This window comes from Panthera pardus, unplaced genomic scaffold (assembly GCF_024362965.1).
Source record: "Panthera pardus isolate Hobbes unplaced genomic scaffold, ASM2436296v1 HiC_scaffold_8, whole genome shotgun sequence".
Classification (NCBI taxonomy): domain Eukaryota; kingdom Metazoa; phylum Chordata; class Mammalia; order Carnivora; family Felidae; genus Panthera; species Panthera pardus.
Window position 1 is genome coordinate 129604336 of NW_026527013.1, and position 23275 is coordinate 129627610.

Below are 23275 nucleotides of genomic sequence, written 5' to 3' on the forward strand. Positions count from 1 at the left end.
CACCAAAAGTCTGCTAGAACTGATACATGAATTCAGCAAAGTCGCAGGATACAAAATCACTGTAAAGAAATCAGTTGCATTCTTATACACCAATAAAGAAGCAACAGAAAGACAAATAAAGAAACTGATCCCATTCACAATTGCATCAAGAATCATAAAATACTGAAGAATAAACCTAACCAAAGATGCAAAAGATCTGTATGCTGAAAACTATACAAAGCTTATGAAGGAAATCAAAGAAGATACAAAGAAAAGGAAAAACATTCCATGCTCATGGATTGGAAGAATAAATATTGTTAAAATATCAATACTACCCAAAGCTATTCACATTCAATGACCTCCAAATCAAAACTGCACCAGCATTCTTCTCGAAGCTAGAGCAAGCAATCCTAAAGTTTATATGGAACCACAAAAGACCCCGAATAGCCAAAGTAATATTGAAGAAGAAAACCAAAGCAGGAGGCATCACAATCCCAGACTTTAGCCTCTACTACAAAGCTGTCATCATCAAGACGGTATGGTATTGGCACAAAAACAGACACATAGACCAATGGAATAGAGACTCCACAATTGGACCCACAAATGTATGGCCAACTAATCTTTGACAAAGCAGGAAAGAATATCCAATGGAAAGAAGACAGTCTCTTTAACAAAAGGTGCTGGGAGAACTGGACAGCAACATGTAGAAGAATGAAACTAGACCACTTTCTCACACCATTCACAAAAATAAACTCAAAATGGATGAAGGACCTGAATGCGAGACAGGAAGCCATCAAAACCCTAGAGAAGAAAGCAGGAAAAAGCCTCTCTGATCTCAGCCACAGCAATTTCTTACTTGAGACATCCCCAAAGGCAAGGGAATTAAAAGCAAAAATGAACTACTGGGACCTCATGAAGATAAAAAGCTTCTGCACAGCAAAGGAAACAACCAACAAAACTAAAAGGCAACTGACGGAATGGGAAAAGATATTTGCAAATTACATATCATACAAAGGGCTAGCATCTAAAATCTATAAAGAACTCATTGAACTCCACACGTGAAAAAAAATAACCCAGTGAAGAAATGGGCAGAAGAGATGAATAGACACTTTTCTAGAGAAGACATCCAGATGGCCAACAGGCACATGAAAAGATGCTCAATGTCACTCCTCATCAGGGAAATACAAACCAAAACAACACTGAGATATCACCTCATGCCAGTCAGCGTGGCTAAAATGAACAAACCAGGAGACTATAGATGCTGGAGAGGATGTGGAGAAATGGGAACCCTCTACACTGTTGGATGGAATGCAAACTGGTGCAGCCACTCTGGAAAACATTGTGGAAGTTTCTCAAAAAATTAAAAATAGATCTACCCTATCACCCAGCAATAGCACTGCTAGAATTTACCCAAGGGATACAGGAGGGCTGATGCATAGGGGCACTTGTACCCCAATGTTTATAGAAGTACTTTCAACAATAGCCAAATTATGTAAAGAGCCTAAATGTCCATCGACTGATGAATGGATAAAGAAGTTGTGGTTTATATATACAATGGAATACTACTTGGCAATGAGAAAAAATGAAATCATGCCATTTGCAGCAACATGGATGGAACTGGAAGGTATTATGCTAAGTGAAATAAGTCAGGCAGAGAAAGACAGATACCATATGTTTTCACTCCTATGTGAATCCTGAGAAACTTAACAGAAGACCAGGGGGGAGGCGAAAGAGGGTGAAAAAAAGTTACAAAGAGGAAAGGAGGCAAACCATAAGAGACTATTAAATACTGAGAACAAACTGAGGGTTGATGGGGGAGGTGGGGGAGAGGAGAAAGTGGGTGATGGGCATTGAGGAGGACACCTGTTGGGATGAGCACTGGGTGGTGTTGTATGGAAATTGATTTGACAATAGATTATATATGTGTATATATATGTGTGTATATGTGTGTATATAAGCGTAACTGTGGCTTGGGAGAAAGAAGTAAAGGGACACAAGGCTGGAAAGGTCATCAGGATGGAGACCACAAATGGCCTTTAATACAATGCCAGAGCCCAAAGAACAACTTCAAAGGCATCTTGTTAATTAAGACAAATTGTGCAGAAAGTAAAAACAAAAATTATTAAAAAAACTAAAAAATCATTATTTACAAAACCATGGCTTAAATAAGGTTTCCTTGGAAATATCTAATAGGACGTGAGAAGACCCAGATAAAAGCTTTTACATATTCAGAAAATGAAGGGAAGAGGTTAATATATCATGACAAACTGCAAAGATTAAGGTTCTAAAGTTTGGACCAGAGAAGACTGAAGTCTATAAAATCATGCCATCAATAAGGTCTTTTTCTCTAAATTTCAGAACACTAACTTAAAGGAAAATCCTTGAAGCTTGAGGGAAAAAAAGTGATTCTGGAGCATACAAGAATTGTATAAACATTCCACCCAATTCAACTTTCAATGCTAAGCCAGTCTTCCCCTGGTAAAGTCTTACTCGTCGTTCCAGACCCACCTTATGTCACCACTACACCTCCACCGATCAGAATTCATTTTTCCCTCCCAAAGACTTCCACAGCATATGTCAGCTCTTAACACAGCCTTTCTCCTGTCTCTCCAAACTGTAACTAAATTTCATAAGGCTAGGCAACATAGTTTATTGGTATTTGTATACCCAACAGTACTTTGATTCAATAAATGCATATTGATTTAATGCAAAAATATTCATGGAGAGCCTATTAAATGCAAAGCACTGTATTTAATACTTCTACACAAAAAAGAAATGAGAGACATAATCTTTACCCTGACAGACCTCACATCTGATAGGGAGGTTAGGAAAAGAAATGTTACTTTAATACAAAATCAAGGAAGAAGATACAAAGGATTCATTTGTATATTTTTTTTCATTCATCCCCTACCTCATTCTGAAAGATTTTTAACCACTTCTGCAAATACGGCATCATACTAAAAAGGCTAGCTATCGAAGTAAAATAAAAGTAATAATAAAAGAAACAAGATGGACTCAAGGAAGTTCACCATAGTCTAACAGAAGTTTATTTTGAGATAGATAGCAAAATCATGAGTTAGTGGATTCTCAGCAACAGTTGCTCTGAGGTTCATCTTTCCCTGACAATAAAACCTTTAAGCACTTTCTTCTATGGATGTTCATAAAGCAAACACTGTGTTGCATGAACCAACTCCACTGTGATGAATACAATAATCACTTCCCTGAGGCTGTTTATGCATAATGACCCTTCATCTGGCCAAGACCTAATGCGACAGTACAACTAAGTAAAAGCAACTCTCAAGGGGAGTAAAACATAGCTCTATGATGGTCTAGCTTGAATTAGGTAAAAAAAAAATTGAATCTCTAACAGAATGGATGTATTACATATTCCTCTGGAATCTTCCACAAATATTACTTACCATGACTGAGTTTCATTAAGGATAAAGTAGCACAGAGTTAGAAACTGTGGTCTCTGAGAAGAAACAAGACCCAACTAAGGGCATAACGAACTTTGCCAATCAACTGACCAACAGCCAGGATTGCATCATCTCAGGAAGACCAAACGGCTGCATGTGGATATTATCCCATTCTTTATCAGAGGGAGACTAGGATTTCTTTCAGAAAAGGTCATGGGTCCTTTTTAAAACTCATCACTGGGTGCCTTAGATCCTAGAGACTTGAGGCCTAGTCACAACAATTTTAGGATACACAATTTTTAAGGTCAGCATTCCCAATCACCATATTATAAAAGAAAACACTTGATAAGACATCTTTAGAATAATTAACATTAGGTAATGTTTCAAGATACCTTTCAAGATAAACTGGCTCCAAAACATACTCTCCCTAGGTAAGTGAGATCATTTGCTCTATGTGGCTGTTAGCTACAAACTAATAAAATGCTAAAGGATGTCTGCAATTGATTTTAGAGAATGTTCTATGAAACCATTCTTAACGACAATAATTAGAAATAAGAAACAATTTTTTTAAACACCACCTCTAGTTTGTGGTAATAAATTCCAAATACCAGCACAATAAAGAACTTTTTTTCCTTCTTTCAGTGGAAAGAAATGTGAGTGACATATTCCCTGCTCACTTAGTAGTGAATCAAGCTATTAAGACATAAAATGGAATTCCAAACATATTCCTGCTTTACTTGACCAAAAGTATTTACTGAGGTGTCAGAAAAACATTTATAGATTCTGATTTTGACCATGACTGTTACATTAAGGCACCATAATTGCATGGAAGAGAGAGGAGAGCACCTATATCATAAAATAGACATAAATTAGTCTTCTGTTCCACGAAATCAAGACTCCCCCACCAAAATAATACTAATAGTAGCAATAGTAGTTAGTAGTAGTGAGGATGATGATAATGACAATAATAATGCTAAGGTTTCATTGTTCAAACAAAAAGATATTTCCTTCATGGTATTGAATATGAAAAACAGCAAAAGCTGCTTGCTAGTTTTGTTCAGTTTCCATGAGCTTAAAAGCTGCCAGATATTCTGATTTGAGTCTAGTGTTGGGGGAAAGATGATGATACTTTTAAAAAGGTGGGGAGGGGGGATTTCTGTGTCCTATCACAAGAACCAGAAATGTAGAGCCAACACGGGTGAAGGGGAGAAGCCAGGACTTTGAAATGGTCCTCAGTTTCAAAGACGGACAATTCACTGGGCTGGTTCTTACACAAGTATAGTTACAAGAAAGCAAGAGAAGGAAGTGTTGAAGTCTATAAAGTCTGCAATATTTCATTTTCATCCATAAGGCTGAGAAATGTAAACTGTATAAATGTCAACCTAACAGAATCTAAGTTTCCATAAGTATAATAATCAAATTCACTCCACAAGTAAACATCAGATTTGCCCACCATATACTTCCTAAGAGTCACATGAAGACTGTCTTGCAATTTAATTTGGGTTTATATATGTATGTATGTATGTATGTATGTATGTATGTATGTATGTATGTATGTATTTAGCTTGTTGTTTTTGTTGTTACTGCTGTTTCTGAGGCACTGACATATGTATATTAAACAAAGTGCTTACGTGAGTTCCAAAAAAAGGAGACATCACATCCAATTGTGGGTAAGTGTAGGAATAAAGATTGTCATTGTAGGGTTGGCCAAACTTCGTCAAAAGGAATTAAGTATTCTACAAGAGGCTATTTCTCTTTGCCTTGGGGAAAAAAATATTTTTTTAAATTAAGACTTAGGGAATTTATTTAAGAAGTAAGGAAAAGCCTGGAAAGACAACTTGGTGGCAAATTCTGAATGGACTTCAATACTGAGGCAAGGTTTAAGCAATGGTGAAGGTGTTGAACTGAACTGGATGTGAAATTACAACACTGGGCAAGTATCCCAGGTTATTCTTTCAGTGACTCCAAAGGGATATACAAATCACAGGACCAATTCTGGGAGTTTTAGGGAAGAGATCCAAACTATTTGGGAGTTCCAGAGAGTAACCTAAAGCATCCTCCAATGCTTTTAAAAAAAATCATTAATATAATTACCTTCCTTATCCTTGACTGTTTTGTCTTTGCATTAAGTGTTCTGTACCCACAGAAGCATTTTGACCTTGTCACAGCCCCAGATCTTACATTTTAAAGGCCATCTGAATTGGAATTTTATTAGTGAACATAGTAAGTATTAGTACAGTTAAATCTCCCTTAATATCCATCACCTCAAAGGGAGGTCCTTGAATTGAGTCATACCCTATTCAAACACACCTACTAACTTATACTAGGTTAGACATTACTGTAAATCAGTAACCTACGCCCTATCTCTTAATGTCTTCCCTACCCCAACTTGCTACTACAAAGAAAATGACAATGTAATTCAATCACTTCCCATACTTACAGCAGTAATTCCACATCTTTCTTAATTTGTTTTAAAAAGGCTTTCTTCAAATATAAAGGTTATGCTATTGACCCACTATCCCTGGATCATGTGCATTAGGTAGGCTGCCGGGGAATGAGGATGTTGAGTCCTTTCACACTCCACTGCCAAGTGCCCTTTGCAGAAAATCACTCACACATGCAACACACAACATGAGACAAAATATAAAGTGAGGAGGAATATTCCTGTAAATACACTGAAGGCAGTAAATAGACTGTTTTATGTACTTACTAAATTCTGGCCCTATTTGTACCATTTCTGGGATGTCTTCAATGCCTTCAGAGGTAATTTTAAAATACAATTAGTGTTTATTAAAACCTGATGGATGGGCTTCTTTTTAAAAAATGAAGTCAAGGGGCGCCTGGGTGACTCAGTCGGTTAAGCGTCCGACTTCAGCTCAGGTCACGATCTCACGGTCCGTGAGTTCGAGCCCCGCGTCGGGCTCTGGGCTGATGGCTCAGAGCCTGGAGCATGCTTCCGATTCTGTGTCTCCCTCTCTCTCTGCCCCTCCCCCGTTCATGCTCTGTCTCTCTGTGTCTCAAAAATAAATAAACGTTAAAAAAAAAATTAAAAAATGAAGTCAAGTATTTAAATCTTGCAGGCTCCCTTTATATCAGAAGTCAGCACCCCTATAAGAAACAATGTGCCAAGTTGCTGATTCCAGTTTCTGGCAAGCAAGGGGAAAAGAGCAGCAGAAGCTCAGAATGGGCACCTCAAAAATATCTCTGATGCCTAGATACATGAGACCTTTCTGACAAATATATTTCAAATTGACCTTTGTTTGATCTTGTATAATTCCTTTTATATGCTTCATTTTTCCCCAAATGACACTTATCACTATTTAATATACTATGTTGTTTTTATGTTTGTTTGTTTATTTATTTATTTATTTATTTGAGAGAGAGACAGAGAGACAGAGAGACAGAGAGACAGAGAGAGAGAGAGAGAGAGAGAGAGAGAGAGAGAATCCCAAGCAGGCTCCACGCTGTTAGGGCAGTGCAGTGGGGCTCACTCTCAAAAATCACAAGATCATGACCTGAGCTGAAATCAAGAGTTGCACGCTTAACCGACTGAGCCACCCAGGCACCCCCAAGTATGTTTTTTTTTATTATTATTCACCTCTCCATGGCAGAGATTTTTGCCTGCTTTATATCCCCAGTGCCTAGAACCTAGCAGATTTTCAGTAGCTATTTGTGGGAGAAAAGAAGAAAGGAAGGAAGGAAGGGAAGAAGGTAGTTAATCCAAGTAAAGATCCTATAGGAGGTATCTGTCTGCATCCCATACTCTACTATGTAACTTTAATTAGAAACGCTTCCTCAGGGCCCAAGTGGCTCAGTCAGTTAAACGTCTTTTCTTTCGGCTCAGGTCATGATCTCATGGTTTGTGAGGTCAGGCTTTGCACAGTGTGGAGCCTGCTTGGGATTTTCTCTCTCTCTCTCCCAAAAGTAAATAAATAAACTTTAAAAAAAAGAAAAAAGAAAGAAAAAGAAACCTTCCCTTAAAATTAGATGAGACCAACTACTAAGGAAATTAATGTTTTTCTAGATACAAAGAAGCAATGAAGAGTCACAAATAATAGTATGCAATCTGGGGAGATTCAGTCCGAAGAGAGTTTTTAAGGAGCAGTAACCAAAAATGTTAAGAAAGAAAACAGAACTTGCCAGATGACCAGTGGTCACAGCTCACATCATCCGAATTGCCTTTCTCAAAACTCAGGACCTTCCTGGGCTTTGGCCCACAAGTACCTCAGAAAGTGCCTAAGTGGTTCCAACCAAACTGAACGAGGCTTAAAATTATAACATGAAAATGCCTATCATCCAGCCTTATTTCTGACAGGTGCTCTCATACTTTTATAGAGCTTAGAGAGAAGAATCTCCACCAGCTGAAAAGTTCTCCTTAAATCACTCCTGTGGTGATTTAAGCTCTTTCTTGCTTGTCCCCCTGCAGCGAAGAAAGAACAGCTGCTCATCATCACTCATATAATATCCTTTCACACGCAGTGAAAACCAAGAAAACAACCATATTTGAGAATGCCTGTCAAAAGACAATTCTCCTGAGAAACACTCATGGCCTCTGTGTCTATGATTTCACTGAACCTGAAGACTGTAATTAAGTCCCTATTCAGACTTCGCTTCTCTAGGCTAAATAAACCCAGTCCTTCAGACTTTCATCACAGAGTAAATTTCTCAAACCTTTTAATATTTTCTGTTGGATTCCTCTGGATTCTCTCCAAATTCTCCATAATTAAGTCATGACCACGGCTGCAGGAGAAATAGAGAATTGCCTAGTACCTCTTAATGTTATACTCTTGCATTTGTACACTTAGTTTTTTCTCCTTTTGTGAATTACCCTGCGTATATCTCTATTGAGCTCTGCTCTGTTTACATTTACTAGTTCTTCCAATTTGCCAGGATTATCTTTGAGTTGTAATCCTGCTTTTCTTTTGCAGAGTACTAGAACCCTAGCCTGGTTTGGTGATACTGACAAATCATATGAAAACACCAGCATAAGAAATATGATCTCCAGAGTATTATTCAGAATGCACTTTCACAAACTTCCCAGGATAAGCCTAAAATAAAGTAAGTCAGACACTCTTGGGCTTAAATTTCAACTCTGCCATCTACCAGTTTCAGGACTGTTTAGCAAATATTGAACTTTTCTGAGGTTAGTAAACCTAATTCACAAGGCAATCATGAGAAATGAACTCAGTTAACAATGGAAAGAATATGACAGAGTGATATGAACTCTACCATAATCCTGATATGTACTTAACTCTTTTACCTTCTTTATGGAACAACCATCCTTGCCATTTTGAACTACTTTCGCAGCACAATGGCAAAGGTCAAGAAGGTTCATTCCTCTTCAGAATGAAACTCAATATGGAGGACGCAAGGCTGGACATGCCAGTAAGTCAAAGGACTTCATGTTCAACATACACCTCTCAATGCCCTGTGTCTCAGGAAGGACAGACAGCAGCAATGACACGTAGAATGGGACATAAGCAATGGCGCACTGGTAAGAAAAGAAGGGAAACTCAGAAGACCTGATAGAGGCAAAAATAAACTCAGAAACCAAACATCTGAATGTGACCACTTGCCCGAGTTATTACTGAGTATTATAATAAAAGATTATTCAAATATAAATTTAACTTTTCATTTTAGAAAAGATAATACCTTGCTGTTTCAACAAAAAAGAAAGTATTGATGCTTTTCACTTTCTGTGAAAATAATTTTGGATTCCAATGTCTCAAAAAAGGCATGCATGTTTCAATGTCAAGAGGCTATATACTATTTTAAATAAAAAACAAGATTACAATTTGTCTATCTTTTAAAAGATTTAAATTAATCCCAACTAGAACAGGGCAGGAAATTCCAAACTACTGTCTTTTCCCTGTGGACTTCCCTGACATTTGACCTCTTGGTGGGGATCTTAACTCAGCTGGAAAACCAGAGTTCCTTGCTTCACAGGAGTACACAAAACATAACTACTGTTTGGCTAAGCACCTATAGATAGACTTCAAAATTGCTGGTCTACAGGAATATAATTTTATCTGTGATTTTATCCAGATTTTATCTGTGATTATCCAGATTTATGAATAATGTGGTAAAACTTTTAATCAGTCATATGCTGTAACATATAATCTTTGCAGAGGAAAATACTGTTTATAGCATAAATAGAGAATAACGGACATGCCATGAGGTCTTCCACACACGAGGCACCACATGAAGTGCTTTATATGGCTTATCTCATTTAACCCCCACAACATCTTTAACACAAGTGGATAAGGAAATTGAAACTAACAGAAAGTAAGTCACTGTTCAGAGTGTCACAGATAAGACAGATACTCAAGAATATCTGAATCAAGATATGAATCTCAACCCAGTTCTGGTCATGAAATCAACTTAACAGGTGATGACTAGAGTTTCTTTTAATAGGATGTAATAGGATAGAAAAGAATAGGACCATAAATAGTAAAATAGAAAATAATAAACTTTTTTTGGAAAGCAACTTCACTACACCACTGTTATACCAGAAGTGACTAAGCATCTGGAAATAAAACTTTAAAGCTTTCCAGAATATTCAGAGATCATTTAGTCCTACCATTCTATTTCACTTTATAGATGAAGACACTCGAAAGAGGTTGAGATGCCTTTCTACACCCATAGTCATATGGCTAGTTGGTGGCAGGGTCAGCAAGAGCCCAGGGATGTTGAAAGTAGACTGATTTAAGAAATATGTACATTATAAGGTATATTGCACTTTGGGAGTGAAAGGGGATACTATCAAGAACTACACCAGGAACATAGGCATAAACCTGAACTGTCGTGGGCAACCAGAAGGCATGGTATATGGCTTTAGAAATAAACAAAACTTGTCTATCAAGAAAACATGGTTGGAAAAAATGTGTTTAATAGAAGTCTCCCTCTCTCTCTCTCTAAACAAGACAGAGCAGTTTGAACTTACACATAAATCTGTAGGCAAGTAACAGCCTAATTCTATGCTGTGAATTTTTTTTCTTTTTCTTTTGATATTTCTATAATTTAGACACTAAGCTACCAAACAGAAGGGAAAAAAATATACACTTTATGCGAACATGGTAAAGAAACTATCAAGACCTTGCCAGAGATGAACCAAGATTTCTCAGTATATTCCAGTTTTGATACCAAAACTGTCAAGGACAGACCCAAACTACATTGCTGATACTGTAAAATAATGTTCACCCAATGCAAGCCACATTTAATGCAAAAAACAGCTTCCCTGGATATAACTCATAACTAATAACTAATATTAATATTGAAAGCACTTAGCAAAGAAAACTACAAAAAAGGAGTATTTTATTTTCATACACAATTTTGTCAGAACTTCAGGGTAAAGATTAGTACAGGTATTTCTTACCCCAGCTAAGTGTTATGTAACAATGAATGGACTTTTCAGTGAGAAGATAACTAATATTTTAGCCTATAAAATCATTATGTAAATTTAACTAGTTTATACTGCTGCCCTTAAGACCTTAAACATCTGTTCAATACAAGTTTTTCTTATAATACATGAAGTTTCAAATTGCATATTACAGCCGTTTGTGGCATATTTATAACATGATGGTTTTGTCCTTTACTAGATAAGAGACTTTTAAGGTGTGACCTATATTGAGGTACCAAAGTTATTGCTCACATCACCATCTGCTCATATATATTTTCACCTAAAATTATATGGCATTCATAACTATATTAGAATATTATCTTCACACAATTTGGCGCTTAATTATATGTATTAATATCTTACTTACCTGGGGTCACCAATTCAACATCATGGAAAATAAGGACCAAAGATGAGAACCAAAAAGGAGATCAAAGAATGGTCAAGTTGGCAAAATACATATCATAATGCCTACATACTGAACCAATGGTGCAGCCCTAAGGCCTTCACACTCATCCTCATTCATCCTCTGTACTCATAATTTAGACACAGTTCAAAGTAAGAGTACTGATTTTCCCATCCACAAAATATTATAATAACTACAATGGGAAAGAGCCACAAGACTGTCACAGAAAAGCATGCTGAGATCAACATAATATGAAATCAGAGTTTGTGAGCAAGTGAATAGAAGGAAACCTTAGTAAATAATTATTTATAAGAAGTCAAAATAAAGTAAACAGGAACTTTTCTGCCATGCTAGCAGGAATATAAATGTGCATAACTATTGTGGATAACAGTTTGCATATACTGTGTGAGATACTTTTCTACATAGCCCCATGAAGCCATGTGTGATAATGTGTCGACACTGTTATTTATGCTAGTAAACCTAGTAACTATTTAATTCACTAGGGAATTAGATTAAAATGTGGCACATGAACAAAAATTAATTCCAAATGGATCTTTAGACCTTAGACCTAAATATAAAACCTACAACTATAAAATTTCTAGGAGAAAATGTTCATGGCTTCTAAGTAGACAAAGATTTGTTAGAAGGATGTAAAAGAGCACTAATAATAGGGGCTCCTGGATGGCTCAATCAGTTGAGCATCTGACTCTTGATTTTGGCTCAGGTCATGATCCCAGAGTCCTGGGACGGAGTCCCATGTTGGGTTCCCCACTAGGCATGGAGCCTACTTAAGATTCTCTCTCTCTGTCTCTGTCTCTGTCTCTGTCTCTCTCTCTCAAACTAAAAAAAAAAATTAAAAGCACTAACAATAAAAGAAAAAATGGACAAATTTAAATTCATCAAAATTAGAAACTACTCCTCTAAAGAAATTATGTAAAAAATGAAAAAGGCCAGCCATACAACAGAGGAAAACATTTACAAAACATGTATCTGACAAGGCACTGGTATCCAGGAGAAATCACTTTTATAACTCTCATAACTCTAAGACAAATAAAAATGTGCAAAAAAATTCTGGACGGACACTTCACAAATACATAAGAATGACCAATAGAGACTTGAAAAGATGCTCACATCTGAATTTATCAGGGGAAAAAAAAAAACCATGAAAACCACAGTGCGATACCAATGCACTCCAGTAGAATGGATAAGATTCAAAGTTGGCAATAGAACACATGAACAGACATTTCTCCAGAGAGGATATGCAGATGGCAAATAAGCATATGCAAAGATGTTCAACACCATTAGCCATTAAGGAAGTGCAAATTAAAACCAAAATGTGATATTATTACACAACTATTAGAGTGGCTAAAATAAAAAATAATGGCAATGCCAAATGCTGGCAAGGATGCAGAGAAACTGGATAAATCATACATTGCTGGTGGGAATGCAAAAAGACACAACCATTCTGGAAAATAGTTTGGCAGTTTCTTTAAAAAGAAAAAAAGAAAAGTTAACATACACTACTGGGCGTTTATCCCAGAGAAAGTAAAATCTATGTCTGCAAAAAAGCATATACACTCCAGTTCACAGCAGCCATGTTTGTAACAGTGAAAAATGGAAACAATCCTAATGTCTTTCAATGGGTAAATAGTTAAACAAATGGTGCTACATCCATGTCACCCAGTAATTTAAAGGAAAGAACTAATGACACACATAAGACAATACCTTGGATGAATATTAAGGGAATTATGCTGAATAAAGAAAAGCCAACCTCAAGAGATTATATACTGTATGATTCCATTTATATAACATTCTTGAAATGAAAAATTACAGAGATGGTGAAGAGACTGTTTGCCAAGGGCTTCACAAAGGAAGCAGCAAGAGGTGAGGGAAGGGAGCCAAGAGGGATGTGTGAATGTAATAGGCTAACATGAGGAATCTTTGTGGTGATGGGACAGTTCTAGATCTTGATTATGGTGGTGGTTACATGAATCTCAACATGATAAAATTCCATAGAACTGCATATACACGTACATAGAAATCAGTGTGTGTAAAACTAGTGAAATCTAAATAAGCTCTGTGAATTACATCCATGTCACTGGCTTGGGTTTGACACTGTACTAAGGTTACACAAGATATTACCATAGTGGTAAACTAGGTTAAGAGTATATAGGAAATTCCTGTATTATTTTTGCAGCTATCATTCTATAATTATTCCAAAAGAAAAAGCTATTTAAAAAAAGACAAACAATCCCAAGAGTTGCCAAGAATATGAAGGTACTCAAACTCTTACTCATTACTAGTGAAAGTGTAAAATGACACAAGAACATTGTAAAACATTTTGTAAGTTTTTTTTATCAGTTAAACATACATTTATCATAAGACTCAGAAAGTCCATTCCTAGGCATTTTTCCCCCGAAAAAGAAAACATATAAAGCCTTGTGTACAAATATTCTTTCCAGCTTTATTCACCATAGCCAAAAACTAGAAACAATCCAAATGCCCATCAACAGATGAATGGATAAACAAACTGTGGTACATCCATTCAATGGAAAATTGCACAGTAATAAAGACAAATGAACTACTAATTCAAGCAATAGCATAAATGTATCTCAAAAACACGCTGAGCAAAAGAAGCCAGCTTAAAGAGCACATACTATTTGATTCCACTTATGCAAAATCTAGTAAAAAAAAACAAAAACAAACAAACAAACAAACAAAACTCCCTAACCCATTGTGACAGAAAGATCAATGGTTTCTTGGGTCTGGGGTAGGACTGAGGTGGCACGGGACTCCAACGTGTATCTCAAGGGGAAGGAAATGTTCTATGTATTGATTGTGTTGCTAGTTACAGGTATGTATACCTTCGCCAAAACCCAAGAAATTATATATTTAACACAAGTTTATTTTATTGTGTGTATATTATACCTCAGTAAAGTTGATGTTTGTAAAATGTGGTATCACAACAGAGTATCAGGTAGCAATTAGAGGTCATGAACTTGATGTACACGTGGCAACATGAACAAAAGGGAAAGAACCAAATAGGATTTATAGCACAATACTTGGTATTCATGGAGAGGCAGCTAATCATAGTTAAAGGTGTAGACTCTAGAGCTAAAGGGTCCACGTTGAAATCCGGGCTCCACACCTATGAGTTATGTACCATTAAGTAAATTATTCAACCTTTTTGTGCCAACAGGGATAACAGTACCTACCTCACAGAGTTGCTGTGAGGATTAAATGAATTAACGTTGACCAAAGCTTAAAACCGTATCTGGGATGCGAAAAATGCTATATGAGGTTAAACAATACAAAAAATAAAACCAAATAATCCTTTTTCAAGGATACACATCTATCTCAATAAGCTGATGGAGAGCAAATTGTAGGGATATCCATTAAATACTTTACATCAATACTTAATGAAGAGAGAGGAATGGAAACAGGAGGAAAATAAGTAATAAACTAAACTAAAAGAGGGGCTATAAACTGATCAGTGATGAGAGTCAGCCATGAGCAAACAAATTCTGTTCACTACAGGTCATAAAGGAGGAAAAGTACAGTCCAAAGGCAAAACTATTTGGACCATAATTGATTCAAGAAACAACTTACAGACTTCACTCTTTGTCCTGAACTATCAGAGTTATAAATAACAGGTGTATAATGATAAGACTGAGTCATGAGGAAGAAGAGAGACAAAGACAGAGGGCAAAGGTTAGCATACCGTTATACACACATACACATGCAAACACACATACAAACACGAGGATTCAGAAAATTTTAGAGTTTTCATAATGTCCAATAATTGAGATAGTATGATAACAAATCTCAAATCATTCCTAATATTTATATAACTCAACACAAAACTGAAAGCTACATGAAGACAGGATTGTCCTCAGTGCTGGTACATAGCAGTGATATCCAAACAACTGTTAACCCTATTCATTAACAATCACTGAATGCCTACTAGGTAGTAGATGTTCTGCGGAGCTCTATATCGAATACATAATCTTCCAAATGCAACACTAATTAAGCAGGCACTAGAAAATTAAACAAGAGTTGGACATTTTCAGGAGCAAATACAATCTCTTTACCAGTGGGGTTTTGCCAGAATATTCTTTAAAAGTAGCTGAGTCAGAGGAAAAACAAATGTATGCTTCTCTACTTTAAAAAGACGAAAAGCAAGCAGGTATCCTGGAAAATAAAGTATTAAACTTATTTATAAGGTAATAATTTATGTAGTCTCTAATCATAAGCAGCATGTACTCTAAAGAGGAATCTCATATGTGAATTAAATATTGGTTGTTTTTGTTTTTGTTTTTGTTTTTTTTGAAGACTCCTGCAGCTACCATGCAAGAAGATTCGCATATGTCCTGTTTACACGTAGGATTTTATTGCCCAGCCAGGGACCATATTAAAGAGAAAGAGAAACAAAAGGATGAACAGCAATCTGCAAATGTGACTAAGCAATGCCTCCCTCCTTATCAAAAAAATTACAGTAACTAGAATATAATGAAAGTAATTATTTCAATAGGACTTTGGGGAAAAAAAACATTAAGGTAAAACTTACTTTCAAGGGGAAAATATCACGATATTCATAGATATATAGATACCTCAAGCATTCTCTGCTGCGTGGCCTCAGTTGAGGAAGTGACACTGGTCCTCTGGGATCACATCACAGTCTTGCAAAGTCAAAAGTCTGGAACAAGTATCACAACCTAAAGAAAGCATGGGTAACATCTGGCACCAAAGCCCAGAGGGATTTGTTTGCAGCTTTACGGAGATACTCCACTCTGTCTGCACAGTAGAATCACCTGAAGGTTTTTATAAAAGTACACGACAGACCCCCACTGCTGACCAGTTAAATCAGAATAACTAGGGCTGGAGGCCATACATTCTCTCCTGATCACTCAAAATAATGTGTTCTTTTCTTTACTTACACTTGCTATTTTCAGAGAATTGTAGCTTCATACACAGTTTTAAGAAATAATACAGACATAAGCCATGTACCCTTGCAAAACTATAGTACAAAATCACAACTAGGATGTTGACATTGAAGCAGTCATGGTGCAGAACGATTCCATTGCCACAAGGATCCCTCCTTGTCATCCTTTTTGTGGACACAATTACTTCCTTCCTCCCCCTATCTCCAACCCCTGACAACCACTCATGTTCCCCATTTCATAATTTTCTCATTTCAAGAATGGTACATACATGGAATCATTCAGTATGTGACCTTTGGGGACTGGTTTCTTTCACTCAGAATAATTCCCTGGAGATTCAGCCAAGCTGTTTCATGTATCATCTCTTTCTATTGTGGAGTAGGATTACATGGTACATATGTGTCACCATTTATTTAACCATCCACCTTTGAAGAACATCTGGGATGTTTCCAGTTTGGGCTGATTACCAATAAAGCTGCTGTGAACATTCCTGTACAGGTTTTTGTATGAATGTAAGTTGTCATATCCCTGGAATAAATGCTTAAGAATGCACTTGCTGGATGTCATGGTAACTGCATGTTTAGAGCTTCTAAGAAACTACCACACTGTTTTCCAGAGTGACTGTATCATTTTACATTCCCATCAGCAAAGTGTGAGTGGTCCCATTTCTTCACATCCTCAACAGCATCTGGTGTTGTTACTTTCTTATTTTTGTCATTCTAATAGGCGTGTAGTAATAACTTAGTATGGTTTTAACTTGCTTTCCTCCTATGGCTAAAGGTGTTGAACATCTTCTCATGTGATTATTTGTCATCTGTATTCCCTCTTCAGTGGAACGCTTCTTCATGCTTTTTGCCTATTTTCTAACTGGATTGTTTGGTTTTCTGCAGTTAGGTTTCAATAGTTATTTACATATTTTAGACACTAGTTTTTGGTCAGATATGCAGTTTTCAAATATTTTCTCCCCATGTGTAGCTTATGTTTTCATTCTCTTAACAAAGGTCTCTTACAAAACAAATGAGGTGAAATTTACCAATCTTTCCTTTCCTTCTGTGCATCCTGCTTTTGGTGTCTAGTCAGACTCTTTGCCTAGCCCTCGATTCTAAAGATCTTATCCTGTTGTTTTTTGTTTCTGAAATTTGTATACTTTTATGTTTCACATTTAAGTCCATGCTCCATTTTGAGTTAATTTTTGTATAAGGTGTGAGACTTAGGTCAAGGTTCATGATCTCACCTGTGAATGTCCAATTGCTCCAGAGCCCTTTTGTTGAAATGCCTTCCCTTTCTCCATTAAATTACTTTTGTACCTTTGGGCATATCTATGCAAGTCTACTCTGGGTTCCATATTCATTGCAACTGACCTATGTGTCTCTCGCTCCTCCAATACCATATTGTTTTGATTACAGCAGACCTTAATCATAAGAAATTTTACAGTGTGAATTAGGTCACATCAATCTTCCACTTAAAAATCTTCCAAGAACTCTCTGCCACACTTAAAATGGTATCCTAACTCCTTATTCAGGTTCACAGAGCCCTACAAATCCAGATCCTATCCACCTTCTCAGAGAGTATCTCACAGGGTTCATGCCCAGCCTACTACCCATCATCAGTCTTTGTTCTCGGAGCACATCTTAGAAACTCTTCACTGGAATGTTCTTGCACCAGAAATTCACAGGATTGTTTCTTTGTCATCAGCTCTCAATTTAAATGTCACTTGCCTTAAAAAGCCTTCCTGGACTACTCAACCTATCGCATCATTCCTCTTGAATCCTCTATGTAGCAGTGAGTATTACATGACATTTTTATCACTTACATACTTGTCAAATTGTCTATCTTGACTTCCCAAACTAAAATATAAGAACAGGGTTCCATGAGAACAGGGTCCTAAACTGCCTTGTTCATTATGGTATACCCAGTACTTAGAGTAGTGCTTGGCACACAGTGGAGCCTAATTAATATTTGTGGAATAAATTTAAAGTGTTTATGAAGTCTAGAATGGAAAATAGTAACTATGGTATAATGAGAACAACTAATACCTATACATAGCACCTTTTTAAGATCTCTCTGTACACAGACACACATGAATACACACGCATATGCAAATATGTTCACTGAGTCCTAACAATTTTCCTAAGACTTGTTATTACTGTCCTCATTTTATAAATGAGGAAATTGAGACACAAACAGATTAGGTACATAACCAAGGTTACCTGTTGTACTAAGCAGCAGAGCAAGAATTCAGGCCCAGGCTGTTTGTGTACTCTGCCCTCACACTCAAAAAGCACTGAAATAAAAAATGTTTTCTTTTCTTCTCTTTGGTTTCTCTAATGGAAATTATGACAACTGCTACCATCTATTACTGAGCACCTTTTATTTGATTACTTCTAGTTCCACTCACCTACAAATATATTGCTCTATCAGGAAAGGGTATGACATTGAATAGATTTTAAGGAGCATTTTCTCAACATGACTCATCTGTGAGATAATTACTAGGGCTAAAACATCCGTATCTTTACACCCTACTTCAGTGACTTAAACCCCAAATACGGTATTCACTACATTTCTTCTCAAACTTAATTATATCCTCCTAGCCTGAAAATAGCTCATGATACTGCCTCATTTGCCCCCCATCCTTGAAACTTTAGAAAGTCAAAGATGGATTTATATAAATGTCATTTTAAATTTTGAAATTTCATAAATACCCAAGATACAAACTTTTAAAAACCCTAATGCATTGTTTTGACCAAAAAATTTCTACTTTTAATTGCCTTATTCAGCTCTACTGAGAGTTCAAGTTCTTTTTTCCCCTCTTTCAAAGGGGACTATAGAAATCTTAAAAAGTAAAACATTAATTATTTATAAATTATTTCATTATTATATCAACTAGTAAGTATTAGCAACTCCTTAAGTATGAATATATTCTCAGTTCTTCCTTCAAGACAAAAATCACATTAAAAAAAAACACAGTAATGCATCTTTGGCTGAATAAATGAAAAAGCTCAGCCTCATAAAGCAATTCTTGTTTTAAGTACTTACATACAGTTGCTGTTTGGAAGCAGCCAATCTTGATTATTTATTCCTGCACTGCTTTTTCTTATCTCTAGAAAGTGCTTTGAGATTTTAATTCTGTAATCATGACTATGCAAAGTTAGAATATCCTATATATTATTCTGTGAGACTCTCTTCTAATTTTGAGGAGAAATAACTTAAAGTTAATTCTTTTGTTCTTTGTAACTCTACCTGATCTATTTGTCAGAAATAATAATGGCATAACAAGGCAATTTTTTAGACAGGGTAGACAATTTTTTTAATATTAAGCTTCCAAAGGATATGGGCTTCTCAAATTTCTTTGAGTATTTTTTTAAAAAGAAACACAAAAATCAATCTCAGTACCTTTACCAGGGTTCTTCAGGGATTTCATAAATGCTTTTTGGAGAGACCTCATCATTTCCCGTGCAATAAAAGAAAAAGGTGTGATGGAAGGAACAGAATTGAAGGAACACCTATTAAAACCACAAACTCCCCAAAAGAGCTTTAGTCTGAATACTACAAAATACTCTATTGGATACTCTAACAGTCAGCTCTACAGGAAAAGAAAAACATAAAAGTTAATCTCATACATTAATGGAAAGTTTATAGCATCAGAAGAAAATGAATTCCCATATACTATTACCTTCATACACTAAAATGAATTGAAAAAACTAATTATTCAAAAACGAAGAATGGCCTTTGGGAAACTCTGCTGCCTAAAAGGATTTAATGGTCAAAGCTTGTCTGGATTATTATCATGAATTAAACTAATGAGGGGATGAAGATATTGTTAACAGAAGAGAAGCTCCCCTAAAATGCTAACCTTGCCATTTCTGTCACATGATGAGAAATCAATGTCCAAGTAAAACGTGCAGCTAAAGCCTTTTACAGCAAATAAATGCCACAGTATTTATGGAGATAGCTTTCTTCCAAAGCAAAAATATACTAGCGGCTGTAGGGTAGAGAAAGAGGACAACAGCAAACATTGCATCCCAAATGGAAATGAAGTTAATATCCTGAGAATGAATTGAGAAGGGTCAAAATGTAACATTCAGCCATTTGTAGAAATATCACGAGCTCACATACATGTACATTTATATATGTATATACACACCCATATGTGTGCATACACCTATTTACATATTAAATATTACATATTAAATATTTTTTCTGAGAAAAAAACCTGAAAATAGATTAAACTGCCTGTACCTCAATATCCAAAATCAAGACGTTACTTTAAGAAGCATGATAGAAGGTAAATGTCAATAAGAAAACTTAAATACCATCCTTGCCATTCTCCTTAAAAGAAAAACAATGTGCCCAAAGAAGAATGATCTACATGACATCTATTAAGGGATGATTTAGAATAAGAATTTCAAAGTTTGACTGTCTAAGAGAGGGAAGGTCTGATATTGGGGGAAGTGGCCTCAGATTTCAGATTTTAGTTGTGACAGGAAGTAGAATTAAGAGAACTCCTTGACAAGTCTAAGAATATAGGGGGGAAACTTTTGTTTTGGGAAATTGTTTTGTTTTGCTATGAAGTGGAGTCTCTAGAGAGTTGCAAGGGTTGGGAAGACTGGGAAACTGGGAAGGGAAAAGGAGTCAAGAGTACGACATGAGCAAAAGAGAGGGAGGGAAGATTATTGGAAAAGGATTGGCATTCTGGCAGGAACTCAGATGGGCAGCAGCGTGAAGCTCAGTGAGATCAGCTGGCTTTGGGGCTTCCAAAAGAAATCCATTTCCTTAGGGCGAAACTTGAACGACAATTAATCAATTAGCACACTGATTTACGGATCAGTAATATCATATGTGTTCATGAATTTGCTTCAGGTCTATCCCAGAAAGACTGATAAACTTTTAGATACTGAAGAGTCCATTTTCAGGACCTGCAACGCTGAGAACAAACTCCTAGAACCTGGTCCTTGAAACGGCAGCCTCCCTGTGAGCCTGTCACCACTCTGGGTGAGGTCTCAATTCCAGCGGTCTCTATGTGCATTGTTTTTCACAAGAAGTAGTTGAGAATTAGCTGAAGGTACTTCTGGGGAAAAGTGGCAAAGGGAAGGAAAGAGTATGGTAGATGCTTTCTGGAAAGTACCACAAATTTCGGGTATATAGTACAGATCCCCAAATATCATGAAATGTAAAATATAATACCCCAAATTTGCAGGGATTATTTTGATATCTTTATTTAAATAAAACTGACTTAGATCAAAATGTGTGTAATGACTCTCTTTTCATTGTCTTCTTCATTCTATTTTGTATTTCTAAGTTTTCCAAAGAATACATGTATAATTTCATTAATAACAAAAAAAAATATGAAAGAAGTCTGGCACATATCTGACTTTATCTCATATCAACATGAACATATTTTCAGAAATATTTAAAGGCTTTTAATTTTTGTATAGGAGATCACATTGATGATCAATGGGATGGATATACATATTTTTTTTTGTAATTCAGAAAGGAGGTTAAGGATTGAGATGCTATCATGACAGGCTCTCCCAATAAAACAATGTGGCCTAACCAATCTTTAGGGTGTAACTCAATGACTGAGATCTCATCCATAAAGAGGCCTAGGCTCTAATCGTTAGCCTAACTAATTGCAAAAATCTAGAAGTGTCTGTTATTGTTGATTCCTTTGATACTCTTAGAACTAATGTGTTTTCAGAATTGATATATCTTTTTTTATTTTTTTAAATTTTTTTAAATGTTTTATTTATTTTTGAGACAGAGAGAGACAAAGCGTGAGTGGGATAGGAGCAGAGAGAGAGGGAGACATAGAATCCAAAGCAGGCTCCATGCTCTGAGTTGTCAGCACAGAGCCTGACGCGGGGCTCGAACTCGCAAACCGTGAGATCATGACCTGAGCCGAAGTCAGATATCCAACCGACTGAGCCACCCAGGAACCTCAAGAATTGATATATCTTTTAAATAGTTTTTGCTTTACTCTGTGTTTTAAAACTAACATTAACAATAAAATTTTTTTTGTCCCTCTCAGTCAAAACTACAGTGATTACTATTCTTTCTATGAAATATACCTCAATTTAATGACCTCATATCACCTTCTCAGCATAAGGCCTGTTTCTGAAATACAGGTGCACTTTCAATGTTATAAAAATCTAAATACAGGAAGTCAAATTTGGGCCTTACCAAATTTGAATATTTTTCTCATAAAGAATAGGATTACAGTCTTTATCCTTCATGAGGAAAAATATTCCTAAATATTTTTCACTTCTTTTTAAAAAGGATGCATTGTAGTTTATGTAATTTAACTCACTGGAGCTGATTGTCAAAAAAAAAAGGGGGGGCATTAAAAATAACCAATGAGAGAAAGAAATTTACAAAAACAAAACATTAATCACCTGGAGTTTTCCCCTAACACTTTGTTGTAACATTATTACAACATTTAGCACTTTGAATTGCAGTTTGTTTTGAATTACCTATATCCCTCAATTTAGTAGCGAGTTTGGAGAAGGCAAGAATGCACCTTATTCATCCTCATAGCCATACCAGCACAGGGACTAGCACGCAGTTATGACAATTTATCTAGAATTTTCAGTGGCAGTTTCAGTCTCTAGTATCTGACTTTTTTAGAATATTCATAGAATATATCTTCATAGAATACATCAGATAATGATTGGTATTACTCTTCTACTTAAAATTTTTTAATGTTTTTTCCCACTGTTCATATGATAGCATACAGGGCCCCTTTCCTTCTCTTCTACATATAGAACTGCTACCTAACCTTCAAAACCCAGGGCTGCACCCTCTACAAAGTACTTGTACGCATAGGTGTGTGTGTGCTCCCCACTGTCTGCTTACTCCTTGAAGGCAACATCCCAGGGTTATTCACCTTTCTATTGCTACCAGAATGTCTAGCACATAATAGCTACCAACAAATGTTTATTGAATGAAATGACAGATGAAATCTAGCATTTCTGCTTTTTGTTGAGCTTGATAAAAATAGAGCCAATTACTCTCAGTTTTGTAGAGGGATTTTGATGTGAAGTTTCAGGAACTGGACTAAGCACAATCAACTGTCAAACTCCAGTACTCATTTCAAGGTGGCTCCGTAAGATTGGGATCTATAATCTGATGACAGCATCTG

The 23275-nt window shown here is 36.2% G+C and overlaps 1 protein-coding gene across 9 annotated transcripts in view; it reads right to left on the bottom strand.

The window, feature by feature from the left end:
* The window catches only part of IMMP2L (inner mitochondrial membrane peptidase subunit 2), an 882864-nt gene that overhangs the window by 616383 nt on the left and 243206 nt on the right, over nucleotides 1-23275 (bottom strand). The window contains exon 5 of one of the 9 annotated variants that reach the window (XM_053898372.1): nucleotides 14964-15912. The exons of the other annotated variants lie outside the window; for them this stretch is intronic. Coding sequence (XP_053754347.1) covers nucleotides 15906-15912 — 7 coding nt within the window. The 3' untranslated portion in view covers nucleotides 14964-15905. Of the gene's footprint in view, nucleotides 1-14963; nucleotides 15913-23275 lie in introns of those variants that run through there. 9 annotated transcript variants of the gene reach the window in all.